Below are 20,386 nucleotides of genomic sequence, written 5' to 3'. Positions count from 1 at the left end.
CATTGATAGTGAGACTATATACACACACACACACACACACACACACACACACATACTGTGAATAATGTGTTTGGTCTAATCTTAAACCTTTCCCCAAAATGTGCAGATTATTGTCCAGTTTGCTCTTTTACTCCTGTGTTGCTTTTACTATTGTAAAACAGTAAAAATGGCCCAAGTCTGCCCCCATCTGGCAAAATGCTCTAATAGCAACGATGTACAAGTGCACAAATGTTTGGTTCTGGGGGCATTCGTTGTGGTACCAGGGGTGAGAAAGAAGAAGTAGAAAATGGATCCAACAACCAATAATTCAGATCAGTCTGTACACCTTCATTATCTATTTCTGTGAGAACATTTCAACATGGAAATACAGTGTCACCTCCACCACAGAATGACACTGGTTGAGCCCGACACTAACTGTCTGTATTTCTAAACTCTCTCACACTCCAAGGCATTCTGATGATGAACTGGAACAACAAAAAACAAGTGTGGCAGACACTTCTGTTGAGCTAACAGATAGATCTCGGTCTACGTTTTGGATGCACATCAGAGATATACCCTCACTAGTCAAAATATTAGGTACACAAGAGAAAACTAATTCAATCTAATGTTAAAGTCATGCATTAAATCCGCCTCCATGACAGTTCTGCAGTTGTCAAAATAATAGAAACCTGCATAATTACAACACAACAGTAGAACAAACTACAACCCAAATCCAAAATAAAAACACAGCTCAACTCAGTTATTCGAAACAAACGACTGCTATATTAGAATGCATCCATTTTCAATAGGAAAAGTCAGTGCATAAGAGAATTATACTTGCTATTCCCTTGCTGCAGTGAAAAGCCAACACTGGCATTATAACCATGCGGTTTTTATGATGCCCTAGAGTGCTTTAAACGGAGAGGGCTTGGCTGTTTAAAAATACGGTTATAGGTTCATTTCACATGCGCACTTTAACAGTGTCCTATGTTTTATGTGCAATATGTACCGCATACATGTACAATCACACTGTCATCATTCACACGGAGCTCTGCACGAAACCTCCTAATATATATTATATTATATATTATATTATTATATATATATTATATATATAAGGCCCATAAACATTTGTCTAACCTGAGGCTTTGTCTCTTTTGTGTTGTTTTGTGTCTCATCATCCTTATCTCACACCAACCATTTCTTTACATGTTACACAAAACATAACCTGTACACTTGTCGATCGTGTAGGTAAACAGTTCCTGAGCTCACAGCGACATCTAAAGCCTGGAGGTCCCTGGAGGTTTCTCTGCTTTGTTTGTTTGTTTTTTTTTTTTTACATCAGAACCACCTTGACCAACAGCTAGTTTTTTTCTGTTCGACACCCAAGCTTGTATGTCAGCAGAGTCAGGAGCCTCTACATGTCCCAGATTAGGAGAAACCTGAGCAGAGACAGCGTCCTACAAGCCAAGCTGAGGCACAATGCCAGTGACAGGTCTATTGTATGGACATCTTTGCGGAGAGAGGGTTTTTTGGGTTAAGTGTGAGAGGGACAGGAGTGCAAATACATTACAATCCATATCAATTACAAGTAAATGGGCTGCATGCAAAAAAAAACAAACAAAAAAATGATTAGGTAGAAGTACAGAAATATTAGCAAAATGTCAATGCTGTGATTTATATAGGTGTATCATATTCTTGGACTGATGCATCAGTGTAGTGGAAATGTTTCATTAGTTTAGATGGAGGATGTGAAAGTTAAATTAAACTTGTCGCTCCAACGTGTACGACAAATACGGCAAAGGGCCTCAACTACACGCTTCCCCTTTGCAATTGGGTCACAAGCATAGAGTGTATTTAAACATTGTACATAGCCACAGTCACACCAATCAGTCATAACATTATAATATTATTATTATTATTATTATTATTCCTAATATTGTGTAGGTCTCCCTTGTGCCTCGAAAACAGTTGTGACTCATCAGGGAATAGACATGGGCGTTGTGAGGTTGTCCTGTGGTGTCTGGCAGCAGGATGTTGTTAATGGAGGCCTTTGGGTCCTATGAGTTGAGGGGAGGGACCTCTTCGGATCAGGCTTGTTCCAGTGCATCCCACAGACACTTTGGAGAAGGGAATTTGGAGGCCAGGTCAACACCTTGTGCTGTTCTTCATGTTTTTTTGAGTTGTTCCTTAACCGTTTGTGTGTGTGTGTGTGTGTGTGTGTCTGTCTCAGGATGCATCCTACTGGGGACGACTGCTGCTATCACAGAGTGTCAGAGTTGCCGTGGGGTGGGGGTGCCTAGTCTGGTGTAGGTGGGTGGTACATGTGCAAGCAATGTCTAAACGAATTCCGTGTCCAAAAGTTTCCCAGCAGAAAACTGAATCACCACAAGATGTTATTTACTTACCCACTTACTTACTGTCAGTGGTCATAATGTTGTGGCTCATCTGTCTGTGTCACCCATTGGTTTATGGACTATAGTTCTGAAGCCTCGGGTTGAATCTAGTGAGATGTGATAATTTGTGATAATCGAGAAGGACGAGGGAACCGCACAGCCACAGTCAGCCAAGCCAGGCGTTACCAGGACACCAAACGGAAAAAATTTAAAACTTATTAAAACTTAAGGAAAGAAACATCGACTTAATAATTCAAGAAAGAAGTTGGGAGACTGTAGGAGTCACCATAAATGCTATTACACCTAAAGCTCTAGTCTGTGTTCATAGGACAAAAAGGTTGTAAACAATGATTCAGTCTTTCACAACATAATAAATTTATAAGCTGTTTGTGTTTTTCTATGTAAAATATTAGCCTGTGAAGTAACTTTTAACCACAGCTTCCAAAAACAAACAATGGAGTAAAAAATATAACATCTCTCCCTGAAATTAAGAGGATTGAAGCATGCCTGAAAAAGGAAAGTCCTTGAGAAAATGCTAATAACTTCCCATCAGTAGACAAGGTTGATGGAAAATGTACAGTAAGTATTAGTGTCTTAACATTTGTGTATTTTTTTCTTCTTTTACATCAGATTGTGTCTGTCAGACTGTCAGCGTTGTGTGCAAATATTCTTTAGATCACGGCGCACGTACACGCGCGCACCACAGAACAGAAATGTGCAATACTGTGTGCTGGCAATCCATTTCCCCTTTAACGCGCCAACACGATGTCTCCACCCATCTAACGGCAGCAGGCTCACTAACCATATCATGAGTTTATAATAACCACATCACATCCATGGCGAATGAGGTGGAATGAAAATCTAACCTAATTTGGAGAGATACACGACTGTGTGAGTAGTGGGGTGTCCCCTGAGATGAGGCTCCAATTGAGGGAGCCGTGTGCTGCACTGGTAGCATGCTCTGTGAGCGTGTAATGGTCTTAATTATCATTTAGCATGCCAGCCTCATTGACGACATATCAAGCCAGTGATAAAATAGCAGAGCAGAGGGTGACACCGCGAGAGAGAGAGGGGGAAACTGTATCATATAAAAACTTAAAGATACACGCACGCACAAAATAGTAGCAGACAGCCACGGAAACGCACGCAAATCAGTTTACTTGGATAACAACATACCCAGAGGTAAAAGGGGAATGATGCAAACACACACACACAGGCTTCCACCCAGCTGAGTGACATCTCTCTCTCTGAATTAGTCATGATGAATGATGTGTAACCAGCCATGACTCGTTCTGGCTGGGGAGATAGCTAATTCACTTTGTTTAATTAGTCAAAAGTAGTAGAGCATGCTCCCTCTCTCCCCAAACACACACACTTCCACTGAACAACATCCACCCAGCTACGCCTGCCTGTAGAAAAGGCAGACCCATGGCCACGCCGGTGTAACATTTCACGGGGCAAGTCTTTCAATCTTATCTGACAGAAATGAAGGATCTCTGACTCTCACCTCTCTCTCTCTTTCTCTCTTTCTTTTTTATCTCACACACACACGAACACCGCCCTTTGTGATACCTTCGCAGAGATTTCAGGCGCCGTTTAGGGATCTCAGCCACGGAGGTGAGTCCCCGCATCTCGTCTGCGGCGGACCACATGGGGGAGGTGTGCTGATGCTCGGCGGCAACTTCAGGTTTTCTGCACACAGGACAGAAGAAAAGTTATTCGCTCTGCTGATCTGACTCTACGGACATTTACAGGTACAGTTAAAAAAAAAAAAAAGATTCTGTTGGGTTTTTGTCTTTATTTTTTAAAGCCTTGGCCACCGTTTGGTGTGATGTTCAATAAGTGATCATGTTGAGAACCGTCTGCATCTTTGTCTTCTTCTTGCTGTCTACGCCATAGTATGATAATACAGGAAGTACTACCTTATTATTCTAACTATACTGTTATTCGAAAAACAAATCAATATTCTGTTGGATATATTGGATTTTATATGTGAAATATTGCATTTTATCTATCATGGGATGTCATTCTAAACTATAGTAAGTACTATATCATCACCATGGTAGAATAATTCAGTAATTGTGGCCAGATATGGAGCACATTAAGTGAAGTATGTGATTGTATATAGAAGCCACTGTGACAATACAACATCAGTGTTCAAAAGTTAATATCAGTCAGCCAGTTCCACCCTGCCCTGCTCCACTTTGTTACCATGGAGAGCTCCAATACCCTAAAGACTATAATAAGTGCGTGCACAGCATGCGGGAGAACATAATAAATAGATTTATGCGCAATTGTCACATTTAATACATTTACGGAGCGCGCTAGTGAATTCATTATTACACCATATGTTAATGCAGCTGGGTCCGTGTATTTTTGAGTGTGTGTGTGTGTGTGTGTGTGTGGGTCTCTCTCTCCCTCTGTCTCCCTCCGTCTCCCTCTCTCTCTCGCTCTCTCTCTCTCTCCCCCTCTCTCTCTGCGTGCGCACAGCGCTTTGAAGTGTAACCAACAACTGCTGTCCTGGAGTCAGTGGTGTTGTCTAATCTCTGATAGGAAATGCGCCCCGGGAGCTCCACGCCGCGCATTGTTCTCCACAGAGCTTGATCCACACTGAAACGGCATGTCCCGGCGCTCTGGATGGGAGGTCGCTTCGAACTTGCGCTGAGGCCAATTTATCGTTGCACCGGAAAGCGAAGCGCTGTCGGAAAGAACAAGGAAAGATAGGGACAAAACTACTCGGGCAGGTCATTTCGGTGCCGAAAGGGAAGCCGCCGGTTTAAGTGAGGGGAGGCGCACAGCTGGGCATAACACAGCACCGACAGCCGGGAGAAGCGGATCCGTTCCTCAGCTGGAGATCAATGGAAGCGAGCACAACATATGGACACAGCCGCTGTCTGCAGGAATGGGCTGTTGATGTATGATAGCGGGTCCGGGCATGCACGTTGTGTGGAAACAGGTTGGTGGCACCTCGATCAAACTTCAACAGAATCAGACCATGGGACGGCTGGCGCTCATTTAGGTGGTGGAAATGAAGTGAATTACTGCCGCCCTGACAGTGCAGCGGCGCGCCTGGATATGACAGCAGGTTTATTATGGGAAACTGCGCTGTAGCATTCACTGGACTTTTTACTGGATTTAGAGGGGTTATCCTAATCGCCGAGTGAAGGTCATCCCCAATACTGATCCGGATATATTTCTGATCTGAATGTGTTTGTGTGTGCATGTGCTTTCTAATGAACTGTAAAGGACTGACACTGCTTTCTCTCGACATTTGGATTTACTTAATTGTGCAGTTTGAGTAGGGTAGGGAATGAGTTACTGGCTGTGTATCCATAGCCACATGGTCACAATATTTGATTCACATAAAAGCTATTTTATAATATATGCTTTTTAATTAAATTAAGAATCCTAAACAGTCAACATAATCCCTGCTGACCAAACTATATAGGTGATGTATATTGGGTTACGTTGTTTAGCTTTGAGTATTTGTGTCTCTGTGTTAGTGTGAGACCACAGATGGATCCCCTGTGTAATGGAATCAACAAAGCTGAGGGCAGTGATCTCGTGTTAGACCCTCGGCCCCTTCCAGCTAAGCTGCCCCGGCTGGAATCACACGAGGTCGGACTCTCATCCCACGAGAGGAGCAGGCAGGGGAGTCCCGTGGCCAAAAACCACTGCTTGGCCCAGAAACTCCCCACAGTGAGGCCACAGAGCAAGAGCTGGCACACCAGAGGTACATGGGCCGACAAGGAGAAGGGTTTAGAGAACAGATGCAAACAGGAGCCCAGAGGGTTTGTGGCTCTAAAAGGTTTTCTCTCCCTTTTTTTTTTTTTTTTTTGGATTGGATCTTTAGTAAAGTGATTATGACACTTACGTGTTATCTGATTAATGGGGGGATGTTTACGATTGTAAATGTCATTCTGATTAGGACCTGCTCCAATGTGATAAGAATGTGAAGTCTGCACTGCATGAAAAAAAAAAACATATGAAAATGAAACGAACCATACGTTTGCAGGTCGCTGAGCACATATGACCACATTTCCAAATGCCGTGTTTTTCACGAAATCACGTGTGTCCGTCTGCTCAGGGAGCCTGCTGCCGGTGTTCTGTGTGGTGGAGCACAAGGAAAACCCTTTGGAGGGAGAGAGGAGAGAGGAGCATGCCGAGTTTGTGCTCGTCAAGAGAGATCTGCTCTTTAACCAGCTGATAGAGATGGCCCTGCTGACGCTGGGATACTCCCACAGCTCTGCTGCTCAGGCGAAAGGTACACAACACAGTGCACCGAGGACACACGCTTACATCTTTAAGCAGTTTTCAAGTTCTACTCTTGTGTGTGTACCCTCAGGTCTGATCCAGGTGGGCAGGTGGAACCCGGTGCCTCTGTCCTGTGTAACGGATGCTCCAGACGCCACGGTGGCTGACATGCTGCAGGACGTTCACCATGTTATAACCCTTAAAATACAGCTGCAGAGGTAGAGAGCACACGTTATTTCTATTAAGATGTCTCAGTCCGGTCCGTGTCGACTGTACACAAGCTGTAGGAGTGTACAAGAAATTTCTTACAGCACAACATATAAATATAGATACATTTCTCAGAAGACATTTAGGCTCATAACAGGAAAACAGGTTACAAGAGGTTTCTGAAGCACTGCCCTAAAAGTGAAACAGCTAAATGGGATTCAGCCATTGTTTATTTTTGTGTTTACACCTCTGCGTTTTGAGATTATTTAAGGTCTTCAGTTTCCTCCCACAGCCACAACTGTCTCACACCTTGAGTTCATGAGCCTGAGACAATGTATTCATGTGGTCCAGCATTTAGACAGGAAGTCTGAGCTGCGGGTGTGTTTACTGCATGACGCCTGGGACTGTGTTAGGCTGGATGTTTATTGTCTTTACAATATATGTAAAGTGTGCGAGCAGAGAGAGATATGTTTTAGAGGCTGAGTAAAGTGGTACGCTAAGATTTTTACACATAAAGTTTTACTGACTAATTCCATCAAAGCCTCTGCGGCTCTGACAGGAGCTTCCGAAAGTCTGAGAAAACAACCCTAACAATGTCGCCAGGGTCTAATAAAAGGTGCCAATGAATTACATCCTGACAATTTCTGAAATGTTGCGGAAGTGCGGCGTTAAAGTGCTCGAATGCTCCATTAAACTGTAGCCTAATAAAGCACTGCAGTACGTCCTTTTTTTTCTTTTTTCTTTTACGGTAGCTGTCCGAAACTGGAGGACTTGCCAGCCGAGCAGTGGAGTCACTCCACGGTGAGGAACGCTCTCAAGGAGCTCCTCAAGGACATGAACCAGAGCTCCCTGGCCAAGGAGTGCCCGCTGTCCCAGGTAGAAAGAAAACACACACACACGTGTACTTACACAAACAACATAGAAAAAAACCCCCAGAAAAATATAAACTGTACTGACATTCAAAATGTGCACATGCAGTTATGCCTTTGCCCTAGTATGGGTGTGTGTTTGTGCCTGGTCTGATGCACGTCAGAGAGCAAGCTTTTGGTACAATGGAAAGGAAGTCCAGATGCAGAGGTAGATAAGGCGTGGAGGCAGAGCGCAGGGCAGAGAAACAGATAAGGAGAGATAGCTATCTCTTAAAAAGCTATACCGCCTGCGCTGCTGCTGCCTATCTCGATGCTGACGTCTGCCTGCCTGCCCGTCACCCTATCTGTGTGTCAGCCCCACACACTCTTTGCTATTTAGCTTTTCCTGCCGTCTCGACTGACTCAGCATTAACATCCACGTCTGGTTTTAAGATCTCCTTCAATTCTTGTGTGTTTAATTAAGCAAATACAGACACAAATGCAGAAATAATTTACATTAATCATGCAGTGTTTGGAGAAGGCCTCCTTATAAATATTCATTATTATCAACTTAGTCTATCTGTTATTCTGCCTGAGGGTGTGTAGGACATAACAGTTTGATCAAGAAAAAACTGCTCACCAGCTCTCTCTTCAAATTCCTTCCCTCTCTGCAGTATTAAGATCTGATTCAAGCCTCCCCCATCTTTCTCTCGCTCTCCTATCACTCCCTTAACCCCCCTCTCTTGTTTGCGAGAGGCAGATTAAAATAAATATGAGAAGATGAAAGGTGTAATCAGATGTAAAGATTGCACAGGATGGTCTTCAGGGAAAAACTGTGCGTGTGTGTGTGTGTGAGCGGGTGAGTGAGAGACAGCGAGGCATAGTCTCTGATGACCTCTAGTGTTTAGTTTGATTACACACACGCGCGCACGCATACACACACACAGACACACGCAGCTCACACACCGACACACTCATCTGTCTTTATTATCCTATTTACCTGGGGGTCTTTTTAATAACATAGATCTGAGTTCATTAATATCAGATGTGTGAACAGCTGAGGCACCCAGGCTGCCCGTAGCGGGAGCTCGGAAAATGTAATGAATTTCTATTGTCTTTTCCCCTCTGTTTCAGAGCATGATATCATCGATAGTAAACAGCACTTACTATGCAAATGTCTCAGCTGCCAAATGTCATGAGTTCGGTCGGTGGTACAAGCACTTCAAGAAGTCCAAATGCTTCAAAGGTGAGGGATTTCGATCACACCTGTGAACATCGAGGGCGCACATTGTCAAGTTTCGCTCTACATATAAATGCTGTCATACTCTTTCAGCAGTTCCACCACACACACACAAGTAAATGGATTCTATCAGGACATTAAGCAATACACAGCGAGAAAGAAAAACTACTTAAACACTTTGGAATAATCAGTTTTCCATCTTTATCTTCATCTAAGTTACTTTTATGGACAATCCATTTTTTCAAATAATAAAGCCATTGTATTATTATCGTCCATTTTAAATACATAATTAAAACATCAGAAAAAAAAACATATGTGAAACCCAAGACTAATGACATCAAGCTAATTAGAATCCAGTCAATGAAACCAGACTAAGTTCGAACTACTGCAACATATTGACTAGAATTACAGTCTGGTGGTTGTGAATTGCCTAAGAATTGATAGATAAAACAGTAATAGCATCAGTTTTAAGTTTATGCTTTAGCCAGATACTGAAGTTGCAGTGTGCGTCTGTGTATATAATAAAGTAAGGAAGACTGAAGAAAAGTCGTGAAGGTTTTTTGGGGTGTAATGTCACCACTTCGTCATTTTATCCTATTATTTGACCTTATTTGAGCAACAGCAACCTTGGTCCTTTACCTTTACTCACCGAAATCTAATCCGTTCATCATTGCGTAGCTGGGCTGGATGAATGAACTCTGCAAGTTTGCTGTTCTCAAGAAGTAGCTGCACGTATACACACAGAGTCAGTTACACAACAGCCTGAAAAGCAAACTACCCCCCTTACAATTGCATTTAGCGAGTAGTAATTCACTTAGTTTGTGAGTTTTGTTAATCACCATCTTCATTCTCTTTTGCCAGAGACTGAAAGCTTCTCCGACCAGCCCGCACACATCACCCTAACCCAGCAGCCACTCGCAGGTAGCCCTGCAGATCAGAACACACCCCTCCTTTTCCCCCGCGGCGCGGTAGCCAACATATGCGGCCGCTCACCTCTGGGGCTGCACCCTCCCGGGATGGTGACCCAACCCCTCAGCTCCCAGATGGTCAACCAGCAGCTGGTGATGGCCCAGTTCCTCAACCAGCAGTACGCTGTTAGCCGCATGCTAGCCGGCCAGGGCCTCTCATCACAACCACAGCAGTATCTCAACCACCCTCCCGTGGGCAGAGCTCCCGCTAAGGTCTTCTCCAAAGCCGGCGATTCCCAACTTCCACAGCAGGCGCAGTGCGGCCTAGCAGGAGGCCCCGTGGCTGGGCTGCAGAACCAGACACCGGCTGGGCCTTCTGCGGGAGCAACAGACGTGCCGGGCGACATCTACCACTGCGTGAGGGAGGAACTGAAGCGGGCGGGCATCTCTCAAGCCATCTTTGCTCGGGTGGCCTTTAACAGGACCCAGGTATGGCGGGAGAATGGGGCGGCGGAATAAGAGTTGTTGAAATTCACGAGGGTTTGTAAGAGTTTATCGAATGTATTTCTGGCGGTTTCAGCAGTAGGGGAAGTGTGAATACGTGCGTTTGATGGTTGGCACATTGGCATGGCCTTTGCCGCAGTGCCCCCTCCCCCCATGCATGTATGTATGTGTGTGTGTTTGTGCCAGCTCTCTGCAGCACAAAGCTGGTGCCAGCACTGAAGCAGCTGCTGGGCCAACTAATCACAACCCCTTGGAGAAATGTTGTCTCCCTCTCTACCTCTTGCTCTGTCCTTCCATCTTGCCACCTTTCACACTGGAAGCTCTTCTGCTCGTTTAATCTCTACTTCCTATGGTCAAGCCATCTTTGCTTTTGTGCGTCCATTGGTTTCTTTGCTTCTGTATCTGTTACTGATGTACAGACGGTAGTTAGATGTGCGGTGGCTACATGGGTCATAAAAAAACAACTTTCTGATTTACAGAGCATTATTGCGAGTGGTTGAAATAATACCCTACATTATTAATGACAAAAATATCAGGTTAATTATTATTATTAGAGGACGGCTAATTATATTCGCTAAAATGTTAAGTTTTGTCAGGAGGACATTAACAATTTTAGTTTGAAGGGATTAATTATCTGGGCTACTGTTCAAAGTTTCTGTTCAAAATCACTATATTTCTTTCTTTTTTTATTATTATTATTTAAACATACAATAAAACAGATGACTTTCGAGCAATGCTGGCGTATCATCACGCTTACATATATCCAACTGAGAAATGATAACGGCGCGTGGTCGGGGGCTGGTCTCTAAATTGGAGAAAATAATTTGTGATGGAGGCTGATGATTTATAATTGCATGCGTATTCAGATGGCATCAAAGCCAATCACCAGTGCCCATAATTCTTTCTATATTGTCTCAAACTAACAGTAAAATGTTACATTATCTGTGTCTGTCATCTTACATTCACCGCAGCGCCCACAGAAATGGGGCTCAGAGGACAGGCTAAGCCCATTGTTATTATTATTATTACCATCATTATCATTTTCATCACAATAAGCAGAGTTAGTTATTATCCACCCCCATGTTTCCCCTGTTGCCAAGTCCAAGGTGCTCCGGTGCCAGCCATACAAGTTGGGCACGAGGCCAAAGCGTCATCTAGAAGTGAGAGAAGCATTTGTCACTTGACAATTCACATAAAGCCTCCATCCATTTGGAAGGCGGGGGTATGCTGGGTGGATCCAAGGGTGAGCCACGATTTGAATAAGAAGGCTGTATCCTCTCATGCCATTCCACTGCCAGCGTGAAATCTGATTTCTTTTGAGGAAGGAAGCCGTACAATTTGCATGTGGCTGTATAGACAGATACACAGAGAATAATGCTAGCCGTACAGGCGGGCAATGTGCTTAGAACAAACTGGGAACTGGCTGTGAAACGCTCAACTGCGAGATTTCGTCAAAATGCCTCCTTGAATGGGATCAGGATTTGAATATAGGGATCTAATGCGAAAACCCTTCACAAGGAACTTTATATTTGGGATCTTTACATAAAGATAACAGAAGAAGACATAATATTTCATATGAGATCAATCCCCTGTACGTGTAAGAGATTGCGGGCTTCTGAAACATCTGAACTGAATCACTCTGTAAGCCTCGACGCAGCTCACGCTGAATAAATGAAAAGAAAGCAGTGTTATCTGTGCAGTTTTGCTTCAAATGAGACTTTTCTTTTTCTGCTTAAAAACTGTTTAATTTAACAACTGGAAACAAGGTTAAACAGCTAACCCGGCTCTGTCACTAATTAAAACATTATATCATGTTTGATTAATTCAAACAAAACCAAAGTAATTAGTTGAGGTTTCACACGGGAGTTAGTTGCGAGATTATTTCTGAGCTCTGTATCTCCCCGACAACCTTTTTACATGCCAATTATTTCCTCAGAATAGTAATAGGAAAACAGTACGCACCGCAATCCTTGAATGAGTCTGTATCAGTGCTTCCTTATATGAGCCAGCGAGGCCTGATTTGGTTGTGCTCGCGTGTGCTTGCCAGGGTCTGCTCTCAGAGATCCTGCGAAAGGAGGAGGACCCAAAACACGCCTCGCAGTCTCTGTTGGTCAACCTGCGGGCCATGCACAGCTTCCTGCAGCTCCCCGAGGCCGAGAGGGAGCGCATCTACCAAGAGGAGAAGGAGAGGAGCCTGACAGGATTCACACCCAGCTGCAATAACACACCACCGAGATCCACACAGGTCAGCCAGCAGACGGGCCGAAAGACAAGAGATCAAAAGTCGGCCCTCGTAAATCCGATGGCTCCAGCTAATGTGTTTTTCCTCATAAAAGAGCACTTAAAGGGAGAGTTTTGTTACTTAGTTGAATTGCGTGCAGATGTCAGCGGGTGGCTCAGAGCCCTGTAGAGCCGACTAGCATGGCTGAAGGAGCACTGGTATGATTTGATATTCCAGTAACAGCAGTCGATATGGTGTAAACTGTGTCAGTGCACTGATGCACTGATAAGCCTTAATGCAGGTGTGCATACAGGACTGATCCCTCAGTACCAGTTACCAGTACTTTGAGTAGTTTGCACTTAAACCTTCCCTTTTCTCGTCTGTCTCTTTAGGCGAGATTATCCCCAGTCACGGTCGACAGAGGGTTGAGGACGGACAGTTGTGTCCTCAATGTCAGCGCTTCGATCTACGAGGAGATTCAGCACGAGATGAAAAGAGCCAAAGTGTCTCAGGCTCTGTTCGCGAAGGTCGCCGCCTCCAAGAGTCAGGTATAGTATCCGCTTTCCTCCTAGAGCACATCTAATGAACATGTCCCACCCCAAACGTTGCGCCCAATCGTCTCTGTTGCTTGATCAAACGTGCAAATTTAGCATCCGTGATGACTCCATCTTCTCAGTTAAAGCAGGGGTGGCTTGTGTGTGTGTGTGTGTGTGTGGAGGAAAGCCCAGATAATCAACCAGCAGCTGTACTCTGCAGAGGACTATCATCAGTGCATCAGACTGCTATTGTGTCCTAAATTATCGCTTTAATAGTCGTCATACACACACGCGCAAACACACACACTCCGGCACGCCGCCGTGCGCAGACATACTGTATGAGCAGGTGCACACACGCGATCACACACAGGCGCACAAATGTACGAGCACAAATGCACACACACAAGCATGATTTGAGTGTTTATTGTTCTCATTTTTATGGCGGCCCCATAAGCTTGTTATTGCCTTTTGTTTTGAGGATAATTTCCCTTCATGGAATGGGGGGATTTCAGCTGTCTCATTTTCTCTTCCTCTCGAGCATATCTTTAGCAATTTTAAACTTCTTCCTTTCTCTCGTTTTCTTTTTCTGTTGCTTTCTCTCCTTCTTTCTTCCCTCTAACTCCCCTCCGTCTCTCTCTTTCGCTCTCTTTCTCTCCTCTTCATCAAGATGTTTAGAGGTCATTCAGCGGTTATGCCAGAACAGACAGGTGGTCCAAAACCCCCGAGGTTCTTTTTCCATCTCTACGCTGGCCTCCGTTTATATCTTACTTTTTCTATGTTCTCTTTACCCCTCTCTCTCTCTCTCTCTCTCTCTCATATTCACCCTCTCTCTATATATCTCTACCCCCACCTCCCCACCCCCCTTCTCTCTGTGTATTACCCGGTTGTTTGGCAGGCAGAACCAAGCTGGATCTCTCTGTTCTATCAGCACTGTGCATCTGGATGGCATTGTGTACTAGAGCTGGGCTACAGCCAGATGTGTGTGTGTGTGTGTGTGTGTGTGTGTGTGTGTGTGTGTGTGTGTGTGTGTGTGTGTGTGTAAAAAAGGGAGAGAGAGAGAGAGAGAGAGAGAGCATATCCTGCTCGCAAACCTAATTGCGCTGCAGTTTATGAATCTGAGACTAGCTTGGCTTTACGTTCCACAATCTGCCGCTCACAGATTTCTGCCTCCACAATGCGAAGACAATTCAAACTGATGTCCCCATGATCTATGGATCGCTCATGTTTGGGATATTGGGAGTAAACACGAACCAGTTTGCTTTTGTAAGTTTTCTTTTCCCCAACTAAAATGGTAGGGTTAGCTTAGCTGAATCATCAGATGTCTGTGGAATCAAGCAGCAAACAGGAACATCTTAAAATATTTAAACCCTGAGAAATATGAAGATGGCTGAAATAAAAATGTGCTCTTAAATGGCTGAGGCAGAGGGACTTACTGGGTATTCACACAGGGGCAGTGTCTTTGGGCTTAGGGCTAACTACTTCATGTTCACAGAGCATCTTCGTTTTACAAGGCGGCTCACATGGTTCACTCATCGCTGCATACGACTGTACCTCTCGTAGGGCTGGCTGTGTGAGCTGCTGCGCTGGAAGGAGGATCCCAGTCCGGAGAACAGGACCCTGTGGGAGAACCTGTGCATGATCCGCCGGTTCCTCAGCCTTTCCCAGACCGAACGAGACGCGATCTACGAACAGGAGAGCAGCAACATGACCGCTCAGCAGCACTGCGCCGACAGGCTCACGCTGCTCAGCAATGACAACACACTGGTAAGCCTACAAAAACCACACAAACAAAGCTTTATTACACACTGTTTGGAACACTTTGCCTGGATCTTAAGAAAAAAAACATCAGGGTTTTTTTTTTTTTTTTCATGTTATGCTACCGGCTGTAGAAACAGAAGAAAATCATTAGAGCCTGAGGTTACTCGACTTTCATTCTGTAAAGGACTTAAAAATCTATTTAAGAAAAACGCAGTATAAAAAATGTATATAAACTTTACTGAGACTTTGGAAGAAAATGCACCACACTGAATGCCAATAGATCTCTTGGGTGCGCAATGGGAATGCGGCACAGTAATGACAGCTAAATGCCAAAGATATCAAGAAAAAAAACATGATTACATTAAGCAATGATCCGTAAGGCTGATTGGTTATTTTTCTTTCATTTCCAGTGCTTATGTGTGGCTTGATGGCCTTATTGTGGCATTGTCTCACAGTTACCATGTGAAAGAATAGTTGTGTATATCTGCTTGTGAAGGTACAGTCCACATGGGCTGCATTGCACCACCTCACAATTGTCCTCAATACCTTGCATTTAACAACAGATCAGATAGGCATGTCCTATGCTTTTCCTCATCATGTTCCCAGACTGATTTAAGTAGATACAGTAAGAAACGTGCCGTGTGTTCATGTTAGTCCCATGTTAACCATGTTAACCTATTAAGGTGAAGAATAATTCTTTGTACACTACGAGTCACTATGTGTGTCCAAACCTTTGACTGGTAGTGTATATTCTGTAAATTCATTATTTAACCCCGATCTATTCATTCGTGATCAAACGCATCATTTCACTTTAAATCACACAAAACATTTATGTGCTACTGACTTCACTTTTACGTCATTTAAAACCATTTAAATCTAACATGGCATTATCCACGTTAACATGATGAATATTAGCTGGTGTTGAAAACATGAAACTCTGAAAGCATGCCTCTAATTCCTCTAATTCCTCTCATCAGTACCAACGCAACTCCCCGATGCCACAGCAACACCATCTCCAACCCCATCAACCTCTGCAGCCCGAGGCAGGACCTCACCTGTCTCCACGGCAACCCTGCGCTGCATCGCCAGCCGAGTCTGATGCTGGGGGCACCTGGGGGCACTTGAGAATGCGACTGCAGAGCAGAGGCAGCAATGGCGACAGTAAGGTCTGGGTTGAAGGGGGAAGAGTAGAGAAGGGCAGTCAGGGCGGGGACTGGGGTTGCGCTGGAAGACTGAGGGATAAAAATAGTGACAGCAGTGAGCAGGTGAGGGACGGAAACGTGGTCAGGGTGAGCGCAGATGAGATCGCTGAAGACAGCAAAAAGGGCAAGATTAAAGAGAAGCTGCTGGTGAAGTGGCCAGGGATGGGGAACGAGGATCACGGTGGGCCTCTGGTTTGTTCTGAGACAGACAGTAATGAGGTGGGAGGTCCAGATGAAGTCCAAAGCGAGGGGCTGAATGTGTCTAGTGACGCCCTGGGAATCCTGCAGAGCTTCATCCAGGACGTGGGCCTAAACCCAGACGAGGAAGCGATCCACACCCTGTCGGCCCAGCTGGGGCTGCCCAAACACACCATCCGCAGCTTCTTCAACAGCCAGGACCAAGGACAAAAACAAGACCACAGCCAGAGCCCAAAACAATGCCGAGACAACGTTAATGGCTGTACAGACCCAGTCCTCTCACAGGCAGACATAACTATATGTGGAGGAGGAGAAGAAGGGGGTGGAAAAACTGAAACAGAACAAAACAAGGAGAAGAAGCAAACAGGAAGAAATGAAGCAAGAGAGACAACAGATTTACAAGAGTCTGATGTCGGCACTCAGACAATGCTCCTTATGAAGGAGGAGCAGGAGAGCTACATCTGACCCATATACCTCCAGTGACATACAGTATCTTGAAGCAGCATGTGAGCCACCGCCAGGAGCAGAAACCACAATGTAACTCAACCACAGTAACATATTGTTCCAGTGCAGATCCAAAGTATTTCGGTCTCGGATCTGTTCCCTAATCTCACTGTGGAAAAAGACTAATTGTTACTGTTATATACTTCAGCTTTCAGAGACTTGAATTCATTACGAAAGCTGTTGAGTCACTGGAAGATCCTTAATGCACTTGAGACAGAGTTTACTGTGACTATGTGTACAGATATTAATAGAACATTGTTTCTGTCTGTAGATACATGTCTGGAATAAGGGGAACCAGTACAGTGAGCCTCAGATTACATATCACAGTTTTTGGTTGACTGATGTACATTTTTAGCAAATGTTCATACCAGAAATGCCTTGTGGAAAGTGGCACTGCCAATCCCTTTCTTTTTTTATTTTAAATGACCAATATCTCCATTATATTCCTATTTTTTAAAATTGCATTTAAAATTGTTCATGTTTGTCTGTCACATCATACTGAATCACATATATTTCTGTTTTAAATGAAACGTTTAGTAGGAAAAAAGTGGATTTATGTAACAAACCTATTATGTTCTTGTTTACACAGTGTGCCATCTTATGAATTTAAAGTACAACGATGGTTGGATCTAGGGATAATACAAGGCATTCTGTGCGAGTTCAACTGCAGCATTTAATCAATTATGGAGGACCAACTCCGCCACAATCAAAAATAAATAAATAAATGAATAACTAAAAAAAAAAAAACCTTAATATGTATGCCATAAATAAATAAATGAAAGAATCAATCTCTCATTACCTAAATATATATGCCATACATCATTAAATAAATAAATACCTAAGTATATACCATAAATGCTATTTATTTACTTTCCAACACATCAGCTAAGCGCCTCAGCTCTGCAGCAGTCTCATGGTTTGAAGTCGCCTGCGATGGCTCCTACCTGCCGTTGCTGCACCATTTCAAGTCAAACTACCTACTGTGAAAAGCAACGCATGTGCAGTTGATGCGTGCACTCACGGATCACCAGTAGGCAAAAAAATCAGTCAGTGTTGAGAGCCCCCTCTTTTGCATTACATTTCCTTGTGCATGCTGAAGTGCGTGCATCAATAATCAAATAAATAAATACCATTTGTGGCATATATTTAGGTATTTAGTTAGATATATGTATTTATTTGTGGAATATATATTCAGGTAATGTGTGATTGATTTATTCATTTATTTATTTATTCATGGCATATATCTGTAGGTATTCTCTTATTTATTCATTTATTTATTTATGGCATATATCTGTAGGTATTTTCTTATTTATTTATTTATTTTTAATTATGGCAGAGTTGGCCCTCCATAAACAAGTCAGTAAATGAAAAAAAAAATAAAAAATGTTATCAGACCGAAAGACTATTCCCATTTCAGAAGTTCTTCCACAATATCTAATCACCAGTGAACAGATCTGCATCTGAACACATTGTAGTTTACATACACTGTTTCTGTTGATGCATGTGAATTTATCAAAAATGTAGTGTTTTTCCTTTACGCTCTGTTGTTCTCCTCATTTTATGGCCCACGCTGCTTGATGGAGGGCATAATGTTTAACGTCTCTTCCTAAAGGAAAGCTGGTGGCAGCACTTTTAGCCTTTTAGAAAGATTACAACTTTACCTGTCATAATTTTAAAGTTACTTTAATGTGTTTCAACTGTCTGATCTTCCAGTAGAAAAGCCTTTTTTGCCACAAACAATGTGAGTGAGGATAATAAAGATTTATGTATCTTTTAATCATTAACTTTGTTTGTCTGATCCCTTTTGACAGATATATTAGCATTAAAGTACAAAGAGGAGACATTCCACACGTTCCACACCACCATGAAACTCAGGGACATTTACACTTTGAAAATACTGAGTTGAGATATGTTAGTAATATACAGAACTTCATCTATAACAGACTAGAAATACAAGTCGGTGTAAAAGCCCACTAATCACGCAACTATTTTAGGCCTACTGCAAAAACGTATTAAAGAAATAATTCATGATTCATGATGTTTACTTTCTGTATTGTTGTTATTCTCTTTAATGACTGTCCCTGTGTTGGTGAACTGTGTCATGGTTTGCAACCATCAGACAATATTCCTCTGTGCTGTTTACCAAGACACTCTGTACCAGTGGATCTGGGACTCTCTACAATCACATGTCCCTTAGTGCTGCAAGCTGCTATTTTCATCTGTGTTTCAGTCTTCTCCTCTCTGGCCTTGACTTACCATCGGTCCCTCCTCAGGACTTTTTATATTACAGCTCCTACACTCGGACTGTGCAACATTCAAGTCCCATTTGGTCAGAATAGCTTCATAGGGTAATTCAATAAAACTATGCTCTTTTTTTCTGCCATCTGTTGCCATGACAATGCCTAAGTCAGGGCCAACGAGAGGCCATGAAAGCCTCATCATCAGTAATATTAGCTATAATAATGATGATAATGGTGCTCTTGAAATGCCATGCCTGTGACGATGATGATAATAGCGACGATGGTCATTATTCCCGCTTTGTGTTAACCCCCCCACCACCACCACCACAACACAAACACACCCATCTGAATCAGTAATGGTATTTAATGTCTCCACCTGTATATATTATCCCATGGACTTCTGCCTTTTCCCATCACAACCATCTTGCCGCATTAAATTTTTGTGTGTCTCGTCTTCTGTGTTGGGAGCACTTTGTGATGAAGCCGTTTGTTAAAAGTGCTCCACAGATAAACTTGACTTGTCTGACCTCAGAAATTGCTGTAATTAAGTCTACATAAAACTGCTTTAATTAACCCTCATACTGTACGGCCCCTTCAGTGTTCTTGCTTATTCATGATGTGTTTTATTTCTCCTTGGTGGGGCCACAACCTTGTGCTTTACCAGTGCAGATTAGCATCTTCACTATTTCATTTTTCACAATCACCCATCTTTACATCATATATTGCGTCTTCTTCTTTTTTTTTAATTTTTTTTTTGCAAATAAGACCTTGAAAGGGAATTTCAGCTGATAAAGTTATAACTGAATCTGCAATCTCCTATGCAACCTTATCTCGGCAATCTAAAGTAATTGGATAAATCCAGAGTAATCCCTGCATTATTTTTCAAACCTCCCAAGTGGGATTAGCATATGACTGAGTAGGGATAAAGACATGTGCCGCAGTGGTACCATGCAAGGTACATACAGCACATCATACCTGTGAAGAAACAGTGATCAGTCTGAACAGGTATGTACCCCTCATGAGTCCTCCTGTTTGTAACCTATGAGACGTTTGCCACAACTGCAATGATTACTGTACAGATGACAGGATAACAAGTATTTTCCATGGGGCAACGCTTGTAAGTCAATCCAGTGTCTCTGAATAGAAATTCTCCTGAAACTTCAGAAATCATTTTATTCAACTGACCAATCTTTAATTTCACACAGGTTTAGCCTTTGTGCCCTTTGAGCATGAAGGTTGACAACTCATGAACAAAACCAAAAACTGCCTCTGCGTTTTAGGAAATGGTTAAAGAGAACTGGAATTTGTCAAGATGGCTGCCGCATTATGGTAAACATCTAGCTCTGCATATGATTTGGATGATCCGGGGCTTTGAAATATTCTGACAAGTG

General features: G+C 43.2%; 1 protein-coding gene across 1 annotated transcript; it reads left to right on the top strand.

The window, feature by feature from the left end:
- The first annotated feature begins 4,785 nt into the window (after positions 1 to 4,785).
- satb1a (SATB homeobox 1a) lies at positions 4,786 to 18,532 on the top strand. Its single transcript, XM_047605310.1, has 11 exons — positions 4,786 to 5,331; positions 5,879 to 6,108; positions 6,463 to 6,639; positions 6,721 to 6,847; positions 7,589 to 7,712; positions 8,819 to 8,930; positions 9,786 to 10,321; positions 12,384 to 12,581; positions 12,950 to 13,105; positions 14,654 to 14,857; positions 15,829 to 18,532. The coding sequence occupies exons 2-11, from the start codon at positions 5,892 to 5,894 to the stop codon at positions 16,714 to 16,716; spliced, it is 2,739 nt and encodes a 912-aa protein (XP_047461266.1). The 5' UTR covers positions 4,786 to 5,331; positions 5,879 to 5,891; the 3' UTR covers positions 16,717 to 18,532.
- The last annotated feature ends 1,854 nt before the right edge of the window (positions 18,533 to 20,386 follow it).

This window comes from Mugil cephalus, chromosome 14 (assembly GCF_022458985.1).
Source record: "Mugil cephalus isolate CIBA_MC_2020 chromosome 14, CIBA_Mcephalus_1.1, whole genome shotgun sequence".
NCBI classification, from domain to species: Eukaryota; Metazoa; Chordata; class Actinopteri; order Mugiliformes; family Mugilidae; genus Mugil; species Mugil cephalus.
The sequence above is the reverse complement of the archived record's forward strand: the minus strand, read 5'-3'. Positions and strand labels throughout refer to the sequence as shown.